We start from the raw sequence: 27,098 nt of genomic DNA on the forward strand, positions 1-27,098 counted from the left end.
ATGTGGTTGCTCACTACACAGAGCCTGGCATGCTACATGACCCAGAAGGATCTCAGAAAATGAGGTGGTATAGAATAACCCCAGCTCCCAGCCATGGCCCTCCTGGCTACTGCAAAAATTAGCCCTGTCCTGGCTGGAACCAAGACAAATCCTTATACTTACACACTATGGAAAATGAAAAATGAGGCCTCAACAGAGAAGAGTCAATGCCAGTGTCATTCTTTCACTATTTCTACAGTCTAACAGCAATACTCAATAACCTGTTTTAAAAGATTGCATAGTGTATTCTCACTGTCTTGTATTTTTGTTGCAGTATTTTGAAAACAACAACAGCAACAAACCAAATACAAACAAACAAAACCCAGTTAAAAAAATTCCTGCAATTCCAGAAATTATCATTACTGGATTATCGGGGGAAAAAAAATAGATAAATAATTATCCTTCACAAAATTCTTTTACTGGACTGATAACGAACTGAAAAAAAATCAAATAAATCTATTCAACCAAGAATAATTTTTTTTGCTGTAGTTAACAAATTAGAGTAGGAACAAATACAGACTTACATTTACATAATGTAAAGGCAATTTGTTATACTAATCTTTGCTATATTTAGAAAAAAAAACAGTTATTGCCTATTCCCATTATAGAAATAAAAGAGGCACATTCATTGTCAAGGGTAGCAAACAGAAGTTTTCAAAGCTTTTACAATTTCATTTTATCCTTTTTAACTGCATCAAAATACCAACATAGATGCAGATTACAGCATTGTGATCAAAATTGCAACCCAGAGTAGCATACATTAACTATCACATTGAAGGAGTAAGAGGATATTATCAAGTAAGTGTTAAAGGTTTTATAAAAAATTGTTTTAAGTTTTTATATTAAATGTCAGTTTTATTTTAAACAACCCAAACGCTGAAAAACAATTTTCAAAGTTTCTTGTGCTGAGATAATTTAATGTTTTGACTTTATGGAAAAATACTGAAAAACAAACCTCATTGAGACGGAGTCTTGGCAACCATTCACAGAATGGTTTACGTTGAAAGGGACCAAAGATCATCTGGTTCCAATTCCCCTGCTATGGGAAGGCACACCTTCCACTAGTACAGGTTGCTCAAAGCCCCATCCAACCTGGCCTTGAACACATCCAGGACTGGAGCATCCACAACTTCTCTGGAAAACCTGTTCCAGTGCCTCACCACCCTCACAGTAAAGGATTTCTTCCCAATATTTAAACCTGCCCTTTTTCAGTTTAAAACCATTGCCCCTTGTCCTGACACTCTTGGACATAGAAAAAGTCCCTCTCCTTTTTATAGCCCTTTTTAGGTACTGGAAGAATAATGTCTTCCTGAAGCCTCCCTTGCCCTGCTGGCCGTGCTGCTTTTGCTGCAGTCCAGGTTGTGGTTGGCCTTCAGGGCTGTGAATGCACACTACTGGCTCTGACCAGCCCCCATCCTTTTCACAGGGCTGCTCTCAGTGGCTTCTCTTCCCATTTCTATACTCACATTTGGGATTGTCCCTACCCAGATGCAGCACCTTGCACTTGGACTTGCTGAACTATATAATGTCCCTATGGGCCCACTTCTGGATGACATCCTTTCCTTCTGTTGTGTCAACTGCAGAGCTCAGCTTCCTGTCATCAAACCTGCTGAGGCTGCACTCAATCTCACTGTCTGTAATTGATGAAGGTACTGAAGAGCATCAGTCCCAAGAGTGAGCTCTGAGGGACCCCACCCATCACCACCCACTACCTGGAAATAGAGCCACGGACCACAACTCTCTGGCTGTGTCCATCCAGCCAATTCCTTATCCATTGAATGGCTATTTATCCATCAAATCCATGTCTTCAATCTGGAGATCAGCATGTCATGTGGGACTGTATCAAAGGCCTTAGAGAAATCTAAATGATGACATTTGTTCATGCTCCCCTATCAACAGTTGCTGTCACTCCATCATAGAAGGCCATATTGCTCAGGTACAATTAGTCCATAGTAAAGCCATGATGGCTGCCTTGGCTGCCTTCCTCGTCCTGTACTTGCCTCAGCACATCTTCTAGAAGCATCTGCTCCCTGATCATCCCAGACACAGAGGTGAGGCACACCAGTGTGTAGTTGTATGGTTCATCCTTTCTCCCCTTTTTAGAAATGGGAGCAGTCTTTCACTTTTTTCAGTCACTGAGGTCATCACCTGATTGCAACGACTTCCAAACATAGCAACAACATCAGCCAGCTCTCTCGGGACCTTGAGATGCACATCATCAGGCTCCAAAGACTTGTGGCTATTCAGCTTCATCAAATCATCCCCAACCTGCTCTTGGCTTATAGTGGGAGGGACTTCACTTCCCCCACACATGCCCAGAAGAGCTGACACTTGAGAGAAGTGGGAACTCTAGTGGACCAGAAACAAACTGTCTGCAATTGAATTCCCATATTGAGCCTGTAACTGCTGGTATGCTAAACATCACCGAACTGGTAACACAAATTAAGGGTGTAGCCCCCTCATGAATGGCTACCCTGCATATCCTTTTTATGAGTCCCAGTGAGAAAAGGTACTTTTGTTCTCAGACACAGCAGCTAAGCAAGTTGAGCCACAAAGGGGGAACTATGCATAATATATTTTATGCTATTCAGTCACATACAACCATGTTTTTGGCAAAATATGAAAAGCATGTACAAAGGATAAGTTATTGAAAACTAACAGCATCAAGCATGTGCAGATTTTATTTGGAGTCCTCGCATTGTGCTTCATCTTCTCCAGTGATCTTATTTCTCGCCAAGTCCCTGTACCCCACCATTACCCGCTCTCTAGATGGTCCAAGATCTTCCAGCTGTTTTCTTTGTCTGGTTTCTAGTTCTTCCAACCGCTTGCCAAGCAGGGCAAGCTCTCTTTGATGCTGCTCCTCCTTGAAATTAAAAGGAAAAAAAAGTGGCTGTTACATTTTGCATACGTACAAAGGACCAAAATGAGCAATACATTCATTTTCTTTAAGGAAAATAAAAACTGTAAAGTCCAAAACATCCTTGTTTGTTAAATTCTACTAGTCAGTGTTTTGTGGGTATTTTTCTGACATTCTTAATGAACAGCATTAGGAAAAAATACATTTGCAGCTGTTCCTCCTCTCAGATGAAGGAGCACACAAACCTGAGGTCTCAGTAACAATGAATCTGTAAATTCAACCTGGTCAACCTCAGCCAGAAAGATTTTCACCCTCAGCAGCTCAGCCTAAGATGCTTTTAACCACACAAGAAATCAAGAGCAGCAATACTGCTTTGTAATAATGAAACCATGGTGTGAACAACACTAGCATTTCTCGCTCAGAAGGAGCAATTTAAAGCCTCTGAGGGGAAGGACAAAGTATGGAGAACTGGCTTAAAACTACCTGGTTGTTACATTCTGTTACATATCCTTTGTCTTTCAAGTACTCCTTCCTATTGTGAGGAAGGTAATATCTCTAGATAACTCAAAATTTCTTACTTCAGTTCAAGGATGAAATATGCCTTCCTTAAGACTAAGGTCAGTAAAATAGAACTGTTTCAGTACCCTCTTTTGCTGTATTGTTTTCACAACTTGTAATATATCACCACCTGAAGAAAGGAGAAGGATGCTGCAGGCCCAGGAGGCAAGGCAGGCGACGGTGTTACACCGACTGGATTGAGTAACGGGATGTCAGGATTCAGGATTATACTCCGGAATTCATTGTGCCGACGTTGCAAGTCCTTTAGCCTCTTCTGGAGGCGAGCATGTTCTTCAGAGGAAACGTTCTGTCTAGGAAACAATAGATTTCTTATTGCTCGAGATCTTTGTTATCCCAACACAGCAGCACAGCTCTCCACGAGTGCTCTGCTGTTTAACACCCCCAGTTTCTACCTATCCTTACACAGAAGAACTGGAAGGTAGAAGATCTGTGTATATTCTTTGGCTTGCATGTCTGTCTAAATGTCCCTCTACATATTTAGCTATCTGCTCTATTACAGATTAGAGTTTACATAAATTAAGCTTTTAGTACCACTCACAGTAGTGAGTCAGAGATGCCACATTAAATTGATTATTCAAACCAAGTCCTCCATAGGGGCTCAATGAAGAGAGAGAAAACAGGGCTTCATTTTCCAAAGAGGATGCCCTGTTTCTCTTGCAATTCTGAAATCTTGTTCACTTCCTTCTTTTAAAGGGACTCCTGAAAATGTGCCTATCAGGTTATTCTTTCTCTTTTTCTTCTTGAAGAGACATCCCTACAGTTGTCTCATAAGCTCTCAGCTGCCCATCCTAAACAGAATGTATTCAAAGAGTTCTACTGCTGTAAAGGCCATTAGACTGGACTCTGGTTACTAATCTAGGTAACACGTATCTTCAAAAATACTTTGTATTTGTAAGTCATACCTTGAGTATATGTAAGTTTTCATGCTAAGAAAAAGCTAAGTTTATTACCTATTTAACACTTGATTTTCTTTTTCTAGTTCTTCCATCTTGGCTTCCAAAAGTTCTATTTTCTCATGCATCCTCCTCTGTTTATTGTCATTGAGAGTCTTTCTCTGTCAAACAGATGTTTCAAACAGCTAAGTAATACCTTAATAGATTAGATCCTGTAAAAATTAAATCTAAACTGTATGTGGTTTCAAGCTATGACACTTTATAGGATTTTCCTTCCTTGAGAAGAGATGCTGTGTTGTTTGAATTGCTTAGACTGCCATGCTGGGAAGCAGGAGAGATGGGAAATGATCCATAGTTGTGAATGGAAGAGGCACAGCTGCCAGTCACTCATTGGTCAGTGACCAGCTGTACTAACATTAATGGTATCTGAGAATCACAGTAGTCATCCTTTAAATGACCACATATAAATGGGTATAAGCATAACCAAAAAGTATGCTTCCCCCCCCACCCCATACTGATTTTAACTTTTCATGGCCTTAAAAGATATCGGTAGGTTTCATAACCTATGTTCAATGTATAATACTGCTAATTAATCTTGAGGTTTAACAACCAATCTGCCTTTCCTTTCAAATTATTTCATAGAAAGGTAGTGTAGGAGAAGAAATAAAATTTTAATATTCCATCAAGGAAAAGTAGAGCATCATTTATCTAGTATCTGAAACATCATCCTCGCTCATCAAAGGGTCCACCTCTTAACAATCAATGCACACGTGTGTGCAAAGAAAGCCTCACAAAATTTTTGATGGCATTATAACAAAGTTGTCAGCTGTAATATTCTTTTGCATGTGACTTCAACCGATTTCTATGCTAATCTTGAAGAACCCAATATATTTAGTGAGTATATACAGTAGACTGCAAATAAACTCTAAATATTGAAACTGGCTGGAATTCTAGCTGGCCAGAATCTAGAATGATTCAGGCTGGATCATTCAAAAAGAGATTACATGCCTTTTTCTGAGCAACAGCAGCTCGACACAGCTTGTTCTTCATTTGCTTGTATTTCTCTTCATACTCTGTGATGTGCTGAGTAAGCATATGCTTCTCCTGCAGCCATTCCATACGCTGGTATTCTGAAGTCCTTTGGAAAAATCAGGTTAAAACATTAAGAGGTTATACAAACCAAGCAGCATGTTCAGTTAATGCCTTAAGGCTCTTTTCACATCTCCAACTTCTATATACTTAAAGCATCTGACATAGATTTGATTATGTTAACAATCTAATTGTGACTACAACATTTGAACCCGTGCATTTTCCTAGGATTTCTTCAACTATGAGGCAAATTTTGAAAACTGATTCCAAGAAGCTAATTGTTGGTACCTTGTTGGACTGGCATGGTGCCAAACCACCCAGAGAAAAATCCTCAATTCAGGTCAAACTATCATACTGAAACACAAGAGCAGATGCCTATTCCAAACATCAGTTGTGAGAAGATTTGACAACTACCTTCTCCGTTTGGGAGAGCAGTGTGCTGCCCTATGGGGTCTACTAAGTCTTTGCAACAGACTTGCTTAGGACATGCTCCCAAGCAGAACAAATGCCAGCTCAACAGGAAGCTCCCACTAATATGGTTTCTACACAACATTCCAGCTGAACACACACCACCAATGGCATATGTTATCTGTTTAGACTTTTGCATGGCTACAACACACTAAAATTAGGCTGTGTTCTCTAGCAGTGTATAGGAAAGGAGTCAGTTTTTCCATGATGCCTTGTTTGTTTGGGCTACCTGCATTGTGAGTCAAAGTAGACAAGAACTAATGGCCTATTTAAGTCAATTACTGTTAAAAAGTAAAATCAAATGGTGAGAGTCTATGCAGCAGATTTTAAGAAGACAAGGCTTGGTATTAGTGCATATCCACACTACACCAGTCCTGGGCAGATGCAGTTTCCCTGCAAGGACTCTGAATTCATCTCCATAAATTTCTCACCAAACCACCTCTTCCTTCCCCGCAGTAGAAGTATTGGCCATCATCCACTCTCACTTGGGAAACAGAGTCCTAGCCTCTGTACCACCTGTCACGGCTCTTTTAGTTGACACAGCACAGCTTGTACCTCCTCCTTGACTGTAAATAACTACTAGTACCAGGAACCAAAGCACTTTGGACAAGCACTGCTCAGCAGTAAAAGGATTTCAGCTGCGGCAATGGTTAAAAATGCTTGAGTGGAGTGTAAGGGTACCTTGAGGTGTTCTGGTGGGTTTTTTTTTTGTTGTTTGTTTTGGTTTAAATGCCACTAACATTGTTCCCAAAATGCGAAACAATTTCCTGTTAGAGCTAATCTCTGATCTGTACCAGTCTCATAGTTTGCCTTCAGCTCTTTTTCTCCTTTCATATTTTCATTTTCAAGCTTAAGATTTACACATCCAGACATGCAGCTGCTTTGCCGACTTCGGCTCAATGCTCAACTGGCACTACTTTATTTATCTGAAACTTTTTATCTTATGCTTTCTCATCTTTTGGTCCCTCTTTCACTTCCTCTTGCATTGGTGCAACTTAACTCTTTGGTGTTCAAGCTCATAACAATTTACTGAACTGAGGAAGGATGTTTTATCACTCACAGATACATAAAAACAATGGAAACACGACCCAAGGCTGCCAGGATAGCAATGGCACAGACCTGCAGGACTTACATGCAGGCTACAAAGCTGCTTCATTGTGCAGTATCAGCCTTAGTGCTTCTCTCAGTACCTACATCATTGTACAATGATCTCTGAGGACTGACAAATTCTTTCCACTGCCTTCCCAAGAAAACCTAGTCCTGACTGTTTTGTGAATGATTAATATGCAAATGACAATGACAGTCTCATTCAAGTAACAGCAATGATCTTACTCCACATGTGAGTACACAAAGCAAACACCCAAAAGTATTTAATGAGCTAGTGACTCTACAGTCCAAATGCAGTAATATCTTCAAATGTTAAATTGAAAAGCACTACTTAAACTAATGACAACATAGCAATTGCAGTACCAAGAAGTAGCAAAAGAGATGTTAAAACAAAAAGAAGTTGCAATTATACCTCTGGAAGTTTTTTATTCAATCTGGGACACTGACTTTTCAAAATGCCCACCACACAATAATCAAGTACAAGTTAGACACATGTTTGGTTACTAAACTAGGAAATTCTGAAAAGCCACTTCAGACTGGCAAATTAATCTTTAAATTCCAGGAAAGTTTGCTTTCTACATGGAATCTGAAAAAAATTTGGCTTTCTTCATCATTTGTCATACTATGATGGTACGCAGTCAAGCTTGTGCAAAGAAAGGAAAGTGATGATTTTTAATTTTGATGAGAGGAACTAGAAGATATTCTATAAGCTTTTACTTACCTCATATCAGCTATAAGTAGCTAGTGGAAAAGGCAGAGAAGTATTCACACATACTGACTGGGACTGTGCATAATACAATGCTTGAATGCTCTTTGTCTGAAACTCTAGATCCTTTATATCTAGAGAAGTTTGACACTCACTTCAGTATAAGAATTTCATTTTATGCAAGCAGTATATCCCACTAATCACACTAATAATTAATTTTAACAGCTATATTATAAACTCCTGTTTTTAAAGCTGACATGAGGAAAGCTTTTATACATACTATGCCACAGAATGTACAGCCATTTTCTACAACTGCCCAATATTTCCTGTTCATTTTAACTTTCTGACTTTATTCAGAATCTACAATCCACAGCTAAATAATCCACATGAGAAGAATAGAAGCAGCATGAAAAGTAAAGCCAAAAGAAAAAAATTACTTCTCTGTTTCCAGTTGAGCTTTCTCTGCCTGAGCCCTTGCATGTTGACATTCTTGTTTCAATCTCTCTATTATTTCCTTCAATTTCTGATTAGATTCCAGCAAATCATTTTCTGATTGAGAAAGTGAGGCAAGCTGGAGTTGGATATCATTTATTTGCTACCAAAACAAAAAAAAAATATTTTTTCCATTTCAGAAAGTATGCAAATAACCAAAAATTGATTTTGAAATACTGAGACAATGCAAAATGGAGACACCAACTTGCTTTAGCTTTTTATTAGCCTTTTTCACTTGTTTCTTTTCTCTTTACTCAACAGTTTCTCCAAAATCTTTAAAGTAAATTCCTATGAGACAAAGGGTTTCTGTTGTAAGTAAAATGGGAAAGGTAGGCAGGAGTCTTCTGTCACTGAAGTGTCCCCCAGAAGTTCAGAAATCCAATGCTTCAGCCCCAGAGGACCATGAAATACTTAGTAGCAGAGCTGTGGAACTATCCTGGCTCTTCTATCTCAGAATTCACAGTGTGTTAGAGTCAACAGTGACTGTACCAATCAGTTCACAAAACAAGGAAGCACTGAAAAGTCCAACCTCTGCAGCCAGCATACAGAAATGATAATTTCCCTTTCCTTTTCCTCCCCTAATATGGACACTTATATACCTCAATTTTTGATTTCTGGAGGAAAAAAATAATTTTCTTGAACTTCAAGTGCACACAGCTCACAGAGTACTTTGATGTACAGCTATTGTTATTACCTACTAAATAACATCACAGGCAAGCAGGAGTTAAAAAAAATATGTTTGATTTTCAACACTGCAATCAATTGACTCTGCAATAGAAATATACCTCTTTATACTAGTTTGTTCATTTATGAAACATCTGTTAAACACTTGAAGAATCTCAGATGAGAGATGGAGTGTAAATGCAAAGCATTACCTAGAAACAATTTATAAGTCTCCATGGCAACTGAATCTCCAGTTAAATAGTGCATAACCATATTCAATATACCAGTCTATAAACATTCAGCTTTGAAATTTCTGGTACCCACAAAACACATGAAGCAAAAAGCTGTAATCCATTTATAGAGGTCCAGGAAAGTATGATTGATTTCTGAACACTTCTCCTTTAAATATCTGAAGTACACATTTCATCCCTCAGGGGAAAAAAAAAAAAAAAGCTTTTAAATTACAATCTAATCTTCAAACACAGCACATGGTTACTACAGGAAAGAATGTATTTCTCTATAAAACATTACAGTGCAATAATAAAACCTTACCTGTTTCAGATTAGCATTTTCACATTTTTTTTCTTCCAGCTCTTCTGTCTGCATAGCTTGCTGTTGAATTTTAAATCTAAAATTGTGTAAGACATCCTTATTTTTATCTAATCAAAATACAGATGTTATAAATAAGGACAAAACAGCCTGGCAAATAAATAGCATAATTCAAAAGGCTGATAAATATTTAACTTAGAAGTATTTAAAATCTTTCTACTCATTCTTAGAATTCACATAGGAATAAGATTTTTGGAGTATGATTCATTTTATCATGCTGACCTACATACAAGAATTATAGTAAGCCAAGTAAACTCCCAACCATAGTAACCAACTCAGAGACATCATAGTAGGGTCTTAGCTTGCCAATTGCTGCCATGGTGCCATTGTGGAAAGAGAAATGGTTTATTCCAACACTGGGGCTATGCCAGCAGCCAGCACTACACCAGTTCTGACAAACGTGTATTGCCAAATCATTACTTTAAAATGGTCATTGAAAATAACACTTAAAGGTTCGGACAAAACGCGTTATCTTTGGAAACAGTTCCTTTTTAATTCTGCACTCTTTTTTACATAGTGCAAAAGATCATTTTGTTTCATCGACTACAATGATCATAATTAAGATTTCTGTATCTATGAACAGTAAGCTGTCTACTGTAAAGACATTAAAGGAGGAAAATGAGAAATTTGTGCTAAGATTAGAAAGGCCACACTACCGCAAACGCTGAAGTTCCTTTTTGCTAGATTCTTCCGCCATCTGCACAGCCCGTAGTTTCTCTTCATACTGATCCTTCTCAGATTGTCTCCAAGAATCTTGTTCCAGTTTCATCTTCTCTAGATCAGCTAATCTGTTCTCGAGTTCTAACCTAAGACATTATTCAACATGACACAAGAATCATTACAAAATGCCAGAAGTGTTTAGTTAAGAGTGACATTTTTAAAAGTAACACAAAACAGTCCTCTTTTAGAAGCTGAGGAGGAAATCAATAGACATACTTCTCATTCTGTAAGGCTGCAATCTTGTCAAAAACTTCCTCTTTGGCAGCTTGCACTTTACGAATTAGCTCCCGATCCTTTTCTACTAAAAGCACTTTATGACGTTCAACAGCTGCAGTAAGAATTTCCTTGTCGGACAGCAATCCTGCATAATACATTAAAAAAAGTTGCACATGTCATTATGATAAGAATCTGCTGAAATCCTGTATTCAAATAACTTCATAAATTCACAAAAGAACTAAAAACCTCAATTCAAATGACAGAATGAATGGAGGAAGGAGAAAAAAACAAAACCCAAGAAAACCAGAAGAGACCTTTCTTTAGTGTAACAGTTATATTTCCAAAACTTTTGAAAAGTGACCATTACAGTGGAATCATGGTCTACAAGAGTTTCTTACTTTAATAAACAAAAGTAATTACATAGTTGATATTATTAGAGATTTAAACTCTAAAGCCATTTATACAAAGCACTTGCATTTGGATTGAAAAATTTTAAAAAGTGTTCCACAATAGCTATGCAAAGGTTAAGCAGGGAAGTTTTCATTGTCTTGAAAAGTTTACAGTAAACAGTAACTGGTTATCAATGAAACCAGTAACTGAGCCACAACAAATCTCACATTTTAATCCACCTATATTATCAAATGAGGCATTTCTAGAACTATGACTCTATAGCAAGGGATAAATGATACAAACTAAAATCTTGTGACTGACACCTGTGTTCACTGGCAAGTAAGCCAACATGGTCAAACAGTGACTCCTGGTTATTTAGCTATTCAATGATGCAAAAGAAATTCCACAGTAAGATAAGGTTAACTTAAATCTTGTCTGTATTCAGCTTCATATTTCATAGGGCCCAACATTTTTAGTTTGCAATACACTCTAAATACATTCTCAATATAGAAAACACCACTTTCTCGCTGCTCTTAGAGAACTTCATATTAAAGCAAGTGAACAGAAACAACTGTTTCAGGAAGACAAAGGTACTATTTGGGGCTATCACCAATCAGTGAGGACAGGTCTCCTTAAAGATGAGTAACAGTTTAAACACAACTAATACTAGAAAGTTTTTGCCTTTTCACTCTAGAAAGCTATTTCAAGTTGCCTACATACTCAGCTGCACCAGGTATCTTAGAGCAATGCCTATTTCCTTCAAAGAATGAGCTAGGTATTTCATTTCATGTGGCAGCCTTAAGGAATTGGTATGAATTCCACAGACACAGAATCAAAAAGAACCCCAACCACTGAAGCTCTGTGGCATGATAAGGTTTCAAGCAGAGTAGGAAAGACTTGAGAATTTAGCAATAATAGAAAAAAATAAGCATATGAAGTATAAAATTTGAAACAGATTAGGCTCAAATTGTGTCACAAATGTACTAATTTACATATATGAAAAATTGCTCTCAATTGTTTTTTGCCTAGTAGAGCAAGTTATTTCAAATACCAAATGAATTGTCAGATCTATGACCTAGACCAGAAGTAGAAGGTGAAGGCTGCTGGAGAGTGTTCAGAGAAAAAAAAAATGTATTATTCTAACCAGAAGTAAACAGATAAAATAATTACAAAATAATTTCATATTTTACCATCCATTTCACTTTGAATCTTGTTTCTCTCTCTTTCTACTTCACTCTTTGTTCTTGCTGCCTCCAGTTTGACATTTGTTACTTCCAACTTATGTGAATGTTTAAGTTCTTTTACCTATGAATTAGTAAAAACCAACATCAAATTAACTATAATAAATTTATATATATTCACTTCTGACTAAAGACACCTCAGAGTCAAGCTAAAATAAAATTTAATCTCCATAATCAAAACAGTGATATCCAAAGCCAGAATATCAACTATTCCCCCAGGTAATTTGAATTCAGTAACTACTTATAGGCCCCCTGGCCTCCTGGAGTGCTACATTAGTTTCTCAAAATCCAGGTCTTCATAGTTTTAAAGTGAATTTAAATCAAATACTGCTCTAAAGACACATCAAATGACCTCATAAAAGCAGGAGCTTTAAGAACATCAAATCAAAGAAAATTACTGCTTGCATGGAAACTTTCTATAGTTTAGGCATTTGAACACAGTAATTACACGGTCAATGCGAATTAAATATCTGGAGGAAAGCACTTATAATGAAAATCCATTCACAATGACAAATGTAATTACAACCTGCTAGAATATACAAGTGGCAAAAGGTTAAGAACGACATAATAGCTTATTAAGTAACTACATGGAAGATTTAGGTTCTTATATATTAAGTTGATAGCATTTCAGGGCAACTTGAAAAGATTTAAGGTGGCTTTTTTGAGGCAGAAAATCTAGAACTCAAACATATGCACCTGTGCTCAGGAAAGGTTTGAGTGGGAGCAGAAGCACGTGGAGGTTAGTATAGTAAACCTATTTTCCTCCCTTGGAAAAACATCACTGGAACATTTTACTTTGTCCTACTTCTGGAGGGGAGCAGAGAAGACCACTTGATACAAAAAAATAAAGACTGTAACAATCTTCTATATATTTTGGGAGTCCACTGAAAAATGTTTAACAGAAATTTTCCCCTCCTATTTAGCATTCAGGGGGGCGAAGTATAGCATATTACATAACGAGGCTTTAAATAGTGGTAGAGTTTATATCTTAACCCTATGGTAAATTAGAACTTTATTTAATGAATAACCAAAATTAAATACTTAGCACTCATAAATATGGATTGAAAAAAGGTCTCAAAAGAAAAAAAAAAAGAAAAAAAAATCAGTTTAAAGCTCTAAAGGCTGGCTGTTTTCATGAACATTAAATACATGAATATAAAGACACCACTTCAAGTCTTGTTCTGCTTGCTCTGTTCTGTCTTCAGAAAAAAACCTAGAAGATGGAATAATAGGAACATAACCTCAATCTTACAGATACTTTTAGGTATGACATTTCTCCTGTAAAGTCACCTTTTTTTTGCCTTTCAACTGAAACTGAGGGGAACATTCCATACTTACTTTAAGTCACAGCAGAAGACATTTTTACTGTATTCTTAGTGTAAAATGTAAGCAGAAAAATGTAACAGGATGTAAAAAATATATTTCAGATACCATAAAAGTACTTACTTGAGCAGCTAAGGAATTGACTTCTCGTTCAGATTTGTGAAGTTTGCTAGTTAAGAGAATGTTTTGCTCATGACTGGTCTGCAGTTCTTTCTCAAATCGATCAACCTGTAGCTCAGCAGACTTCTTTTCTGCCTTGAATGAAGGAAGTACTTTTAAGATTTTTGGAGTTGGTTTGCCTCCTGTGACTCATTTGAAATGTTTGATTGATCTGAGCTTTCAGATACTACTGACTCATTATATTATAATATGATATTCATCTTTGCTCAACCATATATTCCAATGCAAAAAGGGTCTTGAATTTTACTCAAAAGTCACAACTATTTTCACTAACACCTCCCACACAGAATCACTCCTATTTTCAATCATCCTTAATAAGGGGTGGTGGTAATCTGACTTGGTTAGGAGGCAGCCCGTGTGCTTACCAGTAAATTACTGGGCTGTAAACAATGTAACTACAAATGGTGCTCAAAAAGCTGTAATATGCTGGCCTATGCACAGGTTATGCTGACTGAAAAATTAACATCCTAGAGAGGAAATAAAATGCAATTACTGTACTATGGACTCATCTTTACAAGACAAGACCTTGATCTTTACTGAATATCAAAAAGGTAATCTAATATATGATGTCACCTTCCTCTTTCTGAACACCTGTTTCCGGCAGGGCTCTCTTTAAAGCTGTTTAAAAAGATTACAGCACTTTTTAAGTTGAGATCAGAGCATTTTGTAACTAAGGTATGCAGCACTGATAATAGTAAAAAAGAAAATGAGGTATCTATCTGCATGCTGCAACTACAAAGAATCTAGATGAAAAGGCTCGCTGCAAGAGGTAGCAAGAACTGACAGAAACTCTGAGGACCACAGATGAGGAATACAGTGGAATCCTGGGAAAAATGCAACAGGCCAGAAATACCAAGGAGAGCAACACGGAGAGCAACAGCCAAGTACTAAACAACTGCAGTAATGTGCTGGAGAAAGAAGAGGTATGGGTAAGCTAAAAATACAACAGAGGAGGAAAGGATTAAAGAGAGGAGCATCATGTGACATTTTTCAAAAGAATAGAGAATTTACTGCAGCAGATTATTAACACATTGGTATCGAACTCCAGCTAAGTGGCAAGTGCTGACATGACCTTCTTACTGACTACAAATATGGTTATTACTTGTTTGGAAAGGAGATCATTCAGCAGAATCTCTCAGTTGAGAGACTTCCCGAAGTTGAACTAGCAGTTCATGACTCCCAGTCAACTATAATTTGATTTTAAATCTGAAATGTACAAATTCAAATTGTGGAGTCAATGGCAAAATTATCAGTGATTTCAGTGACAGTTCTGTCAGGTCAAGTGTTATTCTTACTACACTCTACAGGGAGGCAAAATAATAAAAGAAAGTCTTACCTCTAGAGACCGCATCATGGTCTGCATCTCAGCTAACTGTCGTGCTTGTACTCTTTGAACATTTTCTGCTTGCACAACACAGTTGTGTCTTTCTGCTCTTAGTTCCTCTACTTCTGCTTCTAGGGCTTTTAATTTCTGACACAGTTGTGCCTTTTCTCTAGAAAGTGCCTCCACGCGTTTGCTGTCCCTTGTCGGATCAATGCTAAGCAGCTGATTATGGAGTTCTTCCTTATCTTTATCCAGTCTTGCAATCTGATAGTTGTTAATCAGAAAAATAAAATGTTCCTACATTGGTTTGTTGTCAGACAGCAACAATTACAGCAGTTAACAACTCAGAAAAGAGCAGCAGTGGATATTTAAGCATTAATTTGCTTAGAGCAGGAAACTCAAAGCAAGACCACCTGAATGCCTGTAATTAGTGTGGTCTTTTTGAGAACACTACAGAGTGCAATACTGATTGTTGTCCTCATTAGCAAGCTAGATGATGGCATGGAGTCACATCCAGCAAGCTTGAGTGTGACACCAAAGTGGGGGAAAGTGGTCAATCTGTTGGAAGGCAGAACTGCTATCCAGAAGAATCTGCACAAGCTGAAGGAATGGACAGAACTGGGTCCTCTTCAACAAGAAAAGCAAGTCGTGCATCTGGCATGGAGTAACCCAGTGCAATAGTACAGGCCCATAGCAATTGTCTAGGAAGCATCTCCATGGAAAAGGGTCCTAGTGGACAACAAGCTGAATGAACATTAGTCAGCAGAGCACTCAATTGAATCCTGGCAGATTGGAAGGAGGATAACTAGCAGACCAGAGAAGTAATCCTTTGTCCCCCTTCCAGTACTGGTAAAGCTGTATCTGGAGTTTGTGTCAAGTCCAGATGGCCACTAAGGTCCAGAGGGATGGGGAACATGACTTATAAGGACAAACCAAGAGACCTAAGCCTCATCTTGGAGAAGAGAAAATGCACGGTGGTAGGAAGAGAGGGAACAGGCACAATTTGGAACATGTGAAGTTCCAATTACGTATTATGAAAAAAGTTTACCATGAAGATGGTTAAATACTGAAAGTCTGGCCAAAATAATTATGGAGTCCCCACCCTTGCAGATGTTCAAGATTTGGCTGGACATGGACCTAAGCAAGCTGATCTCATTACACTTCAATATTTTAAGCAGGATTTTGGACTAGAAAGAGTCTCTTCCAACTTACCTTATGATTCCATTATATTATAATTACAACAGAACTAAAATCTGCTAATAACTCCAGTTATTAGCAAATCTGCTATTAACTCCAGACAGTCAGCAAGACTGGGCCCCAAACAGACAACAAACAAAACAAAAACACACACACACAAAAAGAAAAAGACACACAAAAAACCCCAACCAAACAAAATACCCCAGTAACAACAACACCCAGATCTCTTTTATAAGATAGTACAAAAGGTACAAACCAATCTGAAGACTGTAATTAACAAACATAAATACATAGATTCTTATATTTCAAAATAAGTTACATGGGCTGAATATAATAGTGGGAGGAAAAGAGTGAGAAAGAAAGGTATGTAAGAATTCTCTCCATATTTGGAGACCAGTCCAAACTCTGATCTGAAACAGTCCTTTTAAAAGTTTCACCAATGCTCTCTATGAACAAACCTGATTTCTTGCAGCAAAAGCCCTCCAAATTTTATGGGGAGATTCAATTGCATGATATGGCCAAGCCATCATTTAAGAATTAGGATGTTTTTATAGCCTGCTTGTGCAAAATGACATGGAATGTTAAAAAGCCTTTGAGAGAAACCAGATAACACTGTGCCCTAGGCTTAAGGTAGTTCCACTGTGTGTAAGTGTGCTAATTAGCTGCAGGACTAGCACAGACTCAACAAGCCCATGAGAGAGGCAGGCTGTAAAGCAGCATGTGGCTTTAGCTCCAGGAAGGACAACTGTTCTGTTTTTAATGCTCTGCATTTGCAAACTTGGATTGATTTTGAAAGTGCTGATTGCTTTGATTTGTGTCTGATGTTTGGAGTAATACATTTAAATCTGGCATCTTAGAATATATGCTTCCAGACAATTACTTAAATGGATATGCAAATGACATCTGCAACTCATTTACAATGCTGTATATATTTAAAATATAAATAAGCTGGCAATTTATTTAGCTACATACAATTTTGAAAGTCCAAAGAAATGAATGAATGGTTTCTTTGAGAGCTAATACAATTGAAATAAAATTACCAAGGTTTTCAGTATCCTTTTGATTATCACCACCTTGATCCAAACTAAGATCATGACAGGTTCATTGCAAAATGTAGCCTTATGTGTTATTAACAATATCTTCCTCGATAAGTTGCCACATAAGTAATTTCAAGTCTAAACTTCCATTGGTTAAAAGATAATTTATTTGTTTCAAATTAGCATCACATCACAAATTCCATCACAATTGTGATTAAAAACAGCATTAAACAAACGTATTGGCAGTAATTTACCAGAAAGCAAGTTAGTCTTACTTTTAATAGCACAAATAATATTGCAACCCATCACTGAACAAATCTACAGAGGCAGCCTTAGGCTAAGTCATGGAAGTGCTTTGAGATTTAAGAGAATAGAAACAAACATGAAATAGAGTGAAACTGACAACCCTTCAAGTACCAAGAGTTCACAATGTTCAAGCAGCTTTCTCAGAAATACTTTCTAAGCTACACTATAATATTCTACGTACCTCAGCCTCATATTTTATCTTCTTCTCTTCTAAAATATGTGCATGTTCTTCCTTTTGATGCTCAAATTCTGATTTCAGAAAGGTATGGTCATAACGTAGTTTATTATATAGCGTTCTGTATTTTTCTACTTCCTAAGTTAGACCAAAAAAAAAAAAATCAATTAAAAGTTTTCAAATTTATTTCCTTTAAATGTCCACGCAATGTTCCTATTGTTTCACAAGTTATCTTTGATGAACTGAATGTCCCTCCCTCTTCTGTCATTTCAACCTTCCTTGCCTGGAACAACAGTATCAGAAAAATAATGTCATACTTTGCTCCCCTTTCAGTTTTAATTTCCCCTAAGATTTTAGGAACGACTATAAAACAGTGATCACTACTCTAAATTAAATAAAATTTCAATACTTATGACTTACATTTTCTAGCTTCTGATAACGTTCTCTCATAGGAGACTCCAATTCCTCATACATTTTTGCTTTTAACTGTTCTAATTTTTGAGGAGTTAGCACCTTAAAACAGAAAAGTATCACAAATAATTAGTCATAGTCAGTTATTTACACTGTGACAGGTCACATAGCCAGGAATAAAGTATTTCAAATACAATTTTAGGAATGACTTAATTTTTCATGTTTTTCTAAAGAAATTTCAATAGTAGTTACAGAAGCAAAAAGACGTATTAGTGAACTAAAAATATTCTGAGAAGATAACAGAAGCATTTGGAATGTCAGCATTTATTGGTAGAAGCAACACAAATTTCAGGCTGAATTGCCAAGAGATTTATCTCCTTTGTGGGGACTGGGGGAAGGAAAAGCAGTCTCACATAAAGGATAAAGAATTAGTGTCTAACCTAAACAGTAAGTGAACCAATCCAAAAAGATCAAAATGAGCAACACCAAACAATTATTTGCAAAACACATTAGATGTGTGTTCTCCAATGGATACATGGGTATTGGTTTGAATGAAAAAAACATCAGGGAAGATTTCCTGCCTTAAGCGCCACTCTGTACGGTATTTTGATGAAATTTCTTGGTCAGGTTCACACAGCAAACTATCAACCAAGAAACAGAGTTTAAAACAAAAAAATTCATCCACTACCGTGACATATTCTTATTCATTCTACTTTTCTTTCACTTATCTGTACCCTGAAGTCCCCGGAACCTAGTTCTAGTTATGGTACTGAGGCGCATCTCCATTCAGAGTCTGGGATCCTTTGGTTAGAGATTATACTTGTTTCCCAAGAACATGTCCTGCATTACTTTAAGGAAACGAGCAGTTCCAAAGACTGTCACCCAAGTTATCTCAAATGTTGAGGAATTTTTTTTGTTTGATTTCCGTTTAAATTTTTTTTTTAAGGAAAAGAAAGAAAGGTGTCATCACAAAGAGAAACAAATATCTATTTTTCTAGTCACTTATCCTAACAGGTTTAGGCACCTAAGTTACCCTCCAAGACAGATGATTGTCTCACTAACAGCAGAGCAAATACAGATGGAGCCAGAGAGCCTTACATAGGACCTAACGACAGGATTTGGAAGATTCAGTTAAACAAGGAAACAGTAATTTCAACCCATACTCACTCTAGAGGAGAGCCATTACTTGGACTGGATGAATTTCAAGACACCTGAAATATATCCAAGGTAGGTACATGCACACTGCATTAACAAAAAAATGCACGGCCCTACTACAGGATAAAAATACAAACCAAGTCCTTCCAGTAAATTATCTCACCTGCAGCTTCACTTGTTCTAGCTCTTGCGTTTTAGCAAGCAACTGTTCTTGAAAGTCAGCAAGAAGCTGCTGAAATTTATCATGTACAGTCTGTTTTTCAACTAACAACCGTTTCAGTTCATCTTGTGATTTGGTATAATCCTCTTGTAATCTGAAAGATAACATACATATTTACTTTATATTGACCTTTTAAAATTAGAACTTAAAGCTCAAAAGGCACACAGAAGCAAACATACAAACACCAAATAAGAACTAAGCTATTATATATCCTCTTCCTGTAATATATTGAAAACTTATCCCATACTTACAAACTTACATACTTACAAAAAAAGCACTGCAGAACCATCATCTGCAATGTCTTAAGGTACTTCGAATTATTTATTTTCTATTATGAACAACACTCAAATCCATCCTTACACACAGAAATAGCTAACGCACATCTCACACATACAAATAAATCCCTTCCAACATTTAGCTTCACCTTTTAACAACTCAAAGAGAGAAACTTGTCTAAATTGACATACCTTAGATGTTCTGCCCTTAGTGTTTGATAATTTGCTTTGTGGTGTTCACTTCGCATTTTTTCATCCATCAAAAGCTTCAGGATTTCTTGTGAATTAGCTGCATCACCATTTTCACCCACAGGAGGAAGGAGGTTGCCCAAACCATCCATTTTACGATGACTGTTCACGATGGGTACGGAGAAGACAAGATTAATGTATAACTAATCTACAAGGGCTTCCTCTCCTTCCACTGAGATCTCAGAAGATCAAGACACCTGGACAAACACAAGGACATGTAATTAGCATTCAAGCACATTCATGGTTCAAAGGCTTCACACATTGCTTTTGCTTTCAGTACAGAAGAATCCTGGTTCTGCTGTAACACAGGTTAGAAACCTTTACTGAAAGGTACAACTCCTCTCTGTTCATGCAGCCTGGCCTGAGAAGTAATAGCCCTTACAGGGGCATAGAATACACTTAAACATGAAGGTCATTTGAGTCAACATAAAATAAGAACAAGCACTACCATCTGACAGATTATGTGAAATTTTATTTTTAGTTATGCTATACTCTGAGACTCCAACTATGATGCCCTAATTATGCCTTTTTAATCAGAGCTCAAGCAGAGGTCAGACAGCAGACACACAGCTTATTAAAGTCAAAGTCTGTCACACTGTCGTAACAGGTTGTATTAATCAATACACCAGTATTTCAGTTGGAAGAAAAGCAGATAATTCCTACTGAATATTCAATTCCTATCAAGCCCTCTCTGGAGAAGATTTAAGGTGTCAGGGACAGCCTGGAAGACACCTGCCCACAGTTCAGTCCTGAAATACACCACTTCCTTATTTTCAAAGCTAATCTTGTGGTTTCTTGCGACCTTTCCAAAAAGACTTTCCAAAATGTGATAATATCAGATTGGTGTGAGGAAAGCTGCAAATCAAGAGCTCTTGAGAAATAAAGAAGTATTCTAATATGCCTCATTAGTGCTTTTTGATATTTGAAGCAACAGGTATTAATCTGATCACTACTGACACTTGTACAGGATCTGGGGGAGGGAGGACTGCAACTGAATTTTAGGGAAGTTACAAAACTTTGAAAACAACTACTCTGCCATTTTAGCTTTTTGCATAACTGGACTGATGCCTAAGAAGCCCATATCTGCAGTATGCAAAGTGTACCTTTGTGCAAAGTAAAACTCACACAGAAACAATGATAAATCTCTACCACTACTACAAATACTTCATCTTGTTTACATGCACAGCTGGATGTATGTTTTCTACCACTGCACTCTTTCATGGATGTATGTTAAACACAATTTGATTTTATAAACCCCTGAACTACAAGCAAGATGAAAATCTGTGTTCCATACAGGAAGAAAACATCCATTCCGCTAAGACATGATAATGTCAGGCAAATGTAAATGTAAGATATTCTTTCCCATTTTTTCTTCCTCCATTGCTAAAATGAGAAAAGGTCGGAGAAAAATTTACCATTTATAACATTAGTCTAGGCAAAGCAACAACAGCAAGTTTGTATTCTGCTTTACTCAATTTTGCTGAGAGAATGAAGAGAAAGAAATCAGAATAAAGAACTTTCTCCTCTGTGACTGTCCTAAATGCACAACCAATTTCCAACACTAATGACATAGGTTCTGAAGGCCCTTCTAACCAATACAATCTCTTTTTCATCCCTGAATTTTGTTGGCTGTTGAGAAACAAAGGACAACAGCAATTTTCAAACTCAATATAAAGCCATTTTCAATTGTTAAACCAACAGCTGGATGAGGAGAACAGGTCAGTGATGCTAAAGACAATAAATCATGTGAGAGGATAGAAAGCTCTGGTACACAGAAAAATTCAAGGCAGCATGTCCCTAAGAATTTGTAAGCATATCAACAGGGTTAACATGATCACTATTAAAAACAAACAAAAACCCCACACAAACGAAAAGAACAAACCAAAACAACAAAAAGCCTTCCAAGAACCCAGCAGTAGTACTTTGCTTTCATATGCTATAGATACTAAACGTAACTATCAAACTGTAAGCCAAGGCTTGGAATTAGAAACATAGCATTTAAGGTCGGGTCTGAATCCAGCTGCTTACTTGAGTAAGAAGTACTTCTGCAACAGCAGAATGGAGATAAAGTCAAAGACACCAAGCAGACACTAGGTTTTCCGAGAGCACCTCAGCCAAAAGATAAGCTGAAGCACAGCCTTTTGTACTCTGTATTCCTGCTGCAGGTGAGATGTATATTCTCTCCTCACAGCTTTTGCTACTATCAAAAAGTGCACAAATTACAAAGCAAGACACACACCTGGCCATGTATTCATATGCATGAAGATTTCATGAAAAAGATAAAAGGAGAAAAGAGATAATTGCAGCTGACAAAACAATGCTCCAGACTGCAAAAGCCTAAGCTGTATCTCAGGAAACAAATCTCTTTTGGCTTGCAGGGACATCTAGCGGTAAATGTCAAGATTTGCATTCCTGGTGACAACTGAAACAGACAACAGAGATTTCACTACTTCGGGAGAGCTCTTTCCTCAAAAATACAAAGAATAATTTGTAATATTTAACCTATTCACATGCTTTTGTTGCTCTGAGGTTCTTTCCCCCACATCACAAAATAATTTAGGTCAGTAAACCATCAAGAGTCAACAACATTTAGGGATACAAATACTCTAAGTCTATTACCAACCAGAATCTCTTCTGTGCTAATGGCTAACAGTAGTTGCTCACATTCAGTGAACACGCCTTAAATATTCTTCAAAATTACATAAACACAACACCCATAATTTTTGAGAAATACTTTAAAAGAAGGTTCTTCCTCTCTTGGAGATGTGTTCAAGAAGTGGAGAAGCATAAAACATACTTTTAGAAACTAAACCCCCCCATCATATCTAAACTTAATTCTACACCTACTAATTTGCCAAATTTTATCAAGCTACCAAACTGCAAACTTGTATTAGTCACCCCAAATCCATACTATGAGACCTTAACATCATTTCTCACAGGTATAAACATAAAGGCATTGGTGCAGAGTCCTGAAACCTAGGAAATGCACATTCTATAGGTAAAATGGCAATACTGACTGTAGAATAGCTAAGTGAAGTAAATCAATTACAAGAATCATCTTTGTTTTGCCTTTCTTCTCCAATTATTTCTCCTCCTAAAGAGTGAAACTGCTGAATGACCTACTATACATCTTTCCTCTTTATAGCTGCACATCATGAAAGGGCTTTTCTTTTGCAATATTTTTCAGCTATGTTATATTAAATTTTTCTTTGCTACAAGCTCATAAAAGTGAGAATATGTGCATTTAGGGAAAATAAGATACATCAACATGTTTTTTTCTTTATATGCATTTTTATGGCATTTTATTTACAACAGCAAGGCTTCCTTCTTGTTCACCTGGCATAACCAAATGACACGACTGCATCGTGTATTGGTAATTCCCCTGAGTGCCATACATAACTCACTCATGGTTCTCTTTTACATACCATAGTCACACCTAAAACACTAAAATTTATTGTGTTTGAACATAGTTTTAAACAGATGGATAATACAATGAATATAATTTTGCAACTAACAATGAAAAAAACTGACAGTATTTAGCCTTGTGTAGGTTTTGTTCAAGCAATAAAATTCTCAGTAAGATCTGTGGAAGTCAAAGAACTCCTTCACACAATTCATGGTCTAATTCTTCTGCCTGCCTCTATCACAGCTCCAGACCTCTTAATTTGCTTTTTCTTTTTTCCTAATCGAATTAGCCAGTATCTTCTGAAAGAATTAACTATTTGCCTGAATGAGTGAAAAACTCAAGGAAAGCACAGCCTCATGAAAGCAACTCTTCAAACACCACCCCCTTCTCATCCCTGCTCAAGAGCCTTCAGTGAGATCAGATAATGAGCTAATGCAAAAGTGTAATCCAACACAAGAGCTCACTGTCACCAGGAACGGGAGGGTTCCACTCCTCATTTCTTTATCCCCATTCCTGTGTTGGTCATTCATCAGAACCCTTCATGAACTGTTTTAACTCAAGAAGCCAACACACTCAAACAAGCAGAAGACACTCAATAGTTTTTCTGTGAGGTCAGTGAGTCACACGAGCTCATGGAAAAAACCAGCGAGCGACATCATCAGTGAAAGTGGGCAGCTGGTACGACCAGGGGAAAGGAACAGAGAGCCAAGTAAACAGACAGGAGGAGGAGCAAGCCTTTCTCCTTTCAGGAGCACAGAGCTGGCACAGCATTGAGCTCAGATGTTCACAAAATCATAGCCTTACACTAGATACCCAGATTTTAGACAGTCACAATTCAGCGAAACAAACCCTACCTTAAACAACTGTGCAACACACTCATAAGAGATCAGACTTCCCAGGAAAATCAAGTGTGGAGTAAAAAAAAAAAATCCTGACCCCCCCTTCTATACAATTTGAGAAATGTGACAGCACACAGAATTTTACTTTAACAGTCCATATTCTACTGATCTGTCATCAGCAACTTGCAACAGTCAAAGCAATCACCTTAAAAAAAAACCTAGGGAGGCAAAACCAGAGAGAAACAGGAAAACCTTTGTTATAGAGAGTTCCATAATGCAGACACTGCTCAGATGTTGCTGCAGAGAATCCAGTGAAAAGAAACACTTAACACTTTTCTGCACCTAAGTGCAGAAATACTGGAGAATATCCGTATGACAGTTGCATTACAGAAGACATCAATCTCATGCAAGCTACGATCAATCCCTCCACAACACTTTTCAAGGCAAAAGTGTCAACAATAATTAACTGTATATTACTGCAGTGTCCACCCCTACAAACAGCACATGATACCACCCTTTCAGTTTCTTATTAGGTGAAAAACAAGAAACAAGGATCTCTCTTAACTCAGGGTTAAAATTTGTGCCTTAGCCACCTACACTACCAAGTCAAACTGACAGAAGATACTGATCAAATTGAAATTTGAATGGGAGCTACAGCTGGTAAATTGAGCTGTACTCAAGAGCAGCCAGTCTACACACGCCATGCATGTTTTCCACTGTTTTTTAAAGGCAAGAAGCCTTCAAACACAAACGAATTTTTGCTTACTAAAACCTCATTCAATGTTCTACGCGGGCATACAAATGGCTGCTTTTTGCAAATACAGCTATGGTCCACAACCAAACCTCTTCAGAAAAAAATCACTTCCCTTTCATATTGACTGAAAAACCGCGATGTTCAGGGAGGGCACAGGTATACTGGCATACGTATCCCACCTCCTGTAGGCAGAAACGTGATTTTATATACACTCTACAGTACGTGGACCAAAGAGAGGCTAAACAAGCCACTTGAGTCACCGTGACCTTTTTACTGTTAATTTTTTTGACTTATGGACGTAGGATCTCGGTCAGAGAAACAACACTAACACGGCTGACATAAATTCAGAAGCACAGAAAAATAATCATTTCCCTCACAGCGACCGTGGATGAGGGCCGCTGCTGGAAAGCAAAGCAGACAGGCGTAAACACTTGACAGCCTGCAGCGAGCGGGCTCCTCCTGCCCCTGAAGCGTGCCAGGCGATCCCGGCCGCAGCAGGCCACAGAGGCCGCAGCAGGCTGCTCCCGGGGCGGAGCAGCGGGCACAGAGGAGCGCTGGGCTCTCCCGTCCCGGCTGCGCCGTGAACAGCGGCCCGGCCCGGGGGAAGAGAGCGCTGGGCCCGAGCAGAGGCCAAGGGGCCTCCCCGCCCGTTCGCGGAGAGGTGCAGCCCTACGCAAGCAGAAGGGCCGCGGTCAGCCCAGCCCCCATCACAGCCCGGCCCCGCTCACAGCCCGGCTCCTCCCTTGTAGCCCGGTCCTCCGCACTCCCCGGGTCCCCTTCGCAGAGCGGAACCCCCGCCCACAGACCGGCCGGGCGCCGCTGCCGCCGGCCCGAGCGATTTAAAAATGGCGCCTCTCACCTCCCGCCGGCGCCCGCCGCCACCGCGGCGCGCGGGGCACACTGGGAGCGCCGCCGGGAGACGGGCGGGATCCGCGATGGCGGGAGCGCCCTGAGGGCGGCCTGCGCCCGCGGGTGTGGCCGGGCACCGCCGCCCACCGAGATCGGCTGCTACCTGCGGCTGAAGTACTGCCAACACCGTCTTCTCGTAAACATCCTCATTTCCCCTCTAAAATGTCTTTGAATGAAGCAAGAGATTGAACGTCCCGATCAGTATTGGCATTCCTCTAATAAGGCTAACAGCGCTTTAATAAGGATTAAAATTGTCTTCAATTAGTATATTAGCAGGTGGATATTGGCGATGACACACGCACATATCGGAAGAAAACGTGACTGAAAAGCCGCCCGAGGCAAATGTGACATTTTCCGGCGGCTGGAGCCGGCAGCAGCAGCCCGTGCCCAGAGGAGGCTGCGGGCAGACGCGGCGTCCAGAGCCGTGAGCCCGCGGCCGCCTCAGCGCTCCTGCCAGCCTCACTGCCGCGGGGCGGCTGTACAGCTGGGTCCTGCTTCTTACAGTGCGAGAAGTGAAATATCAACAGTGTCCCATCTACACCGATATCCGCCTCTAGGGAAATAAATGACGCCACGAGACTCTGCAATGAATTTAAAAATAATTTTTATTAAAAACAAATTTTGATGAAAAATACGAACGTTAAAAGCTATAGATCTAAACAGTTTTACACTGCAAGGAAATCTTTGTACAAAGTGCTATAAAGTTGCACTCTCATTTTGTATATCAAATTTGCTCCTTTTTTTTTTTTCCAGTCAGCTCTGCAAATACTAACTAGGACCAAACAGAAGTCTTTTTCCCTTTTACAGCTGCATTAACAGGAATGGTAGAATGGCACAGATTCTTTCTTTGGTTCTGTTAGTGTCTGTTCATAGCAGGATTACATAGCTATAATCTATTGGAAAACAATTCATTTATATGAGAAACATAACACCAAGATCACTCCGTGTGAGCCCTGCAGGGGACATAGCAAAAACCCGACAAAATCTAAAATTATTTAGGCAACTAAAATAAACAGACAGGGTTGAGTGTCTCTTGCCAGCTAATTTAGGGAATAATTATTGTATAAGTATTTCCAATATGCAATCCTTTTCTAAGAGGATAACTCAAGAAAATCATGTTGGAAATTGTGTTACTTTATTTTTGCCTTCATGTTTTTCACATTGATCAGAGAAGGGTACTTGTTTCCTTCCGAGACCCGCTGAGTCAGATAATTCCAGTTTCTCACTGATGGCCAGCGGTTCTGAGGTGTGGGTGGTAATGGGACTCTT

General features: G+C 38.5%; 1 protein-coding gene across 2 annotated transcripts; it reads right to left on the reverse strand.

The window, feature by feature from the left end:
- Positions 1–2,594: 2,594 nt before the first annotated feature.
- On the reverse strand, positions 2,595–25,154 carry CEP83 (centrosomal protein 83). 2 transcript variants are annotated; one of them, XM_066319277.1, is made up of 16 exons: positions 25,100–25,154; positions 19,865–20,118; positions 19,341–19,491; positions 18,032–18,124; positions 17,618–17,749; positions 14,909–15,160; positions 13,516–13,647; positions 12,019–12,133; positions 10,439–10,583; positions 10,159–10,308; positions 9,446–9,521; positions 8,176–8,333; positions 5,377–5,506; positions 4,426–4,529; positions 3,585–3,765; positions 2,595–2,902 (listed from the first exon to the last, which is right to left on the reverse strand). In XM_066319277.1, exons 2-16 carry the CDS (start codon positions 20,011–20,013, stop codon positions 2,720–2,722), a joined length of 2,151 nt encoding a protein of 716 aa, XP_066175374.1. In that variant the 5' UTR covers positions 20,014–20,118; positions 25,100–25,154; the 3' UTR covers positions 2,595–2,719. The 2 variants fall into 2 exon arrangements, with proteins under 2 accessions (XP_066175374.1, XP_066175375.1); XM_066319278.1 differs by lacking the exon at positions 25,100–25,154 and adding an exon at positions 22,161–22,225.
- Between the last annotated feature and the right edge of the window lie 1,944 nt (positions 25,155–27,098).

Source organism: Sylvia atricapilla, chromosome 5 (genome assembly GCF_009819655.1).
Source record: "Sylvia atricapilla isolate bSylAtr1 chromosome 5, bSylAtr1.pri, whole genome shotgun sequence".
Taxonomy (NCBI): domain Eukaryota; kingdom Metazoa; phylum Chordata; class Aves; order Passeriformes; family Sylviidae; genus Sylvia; species Sylvia atricapilla.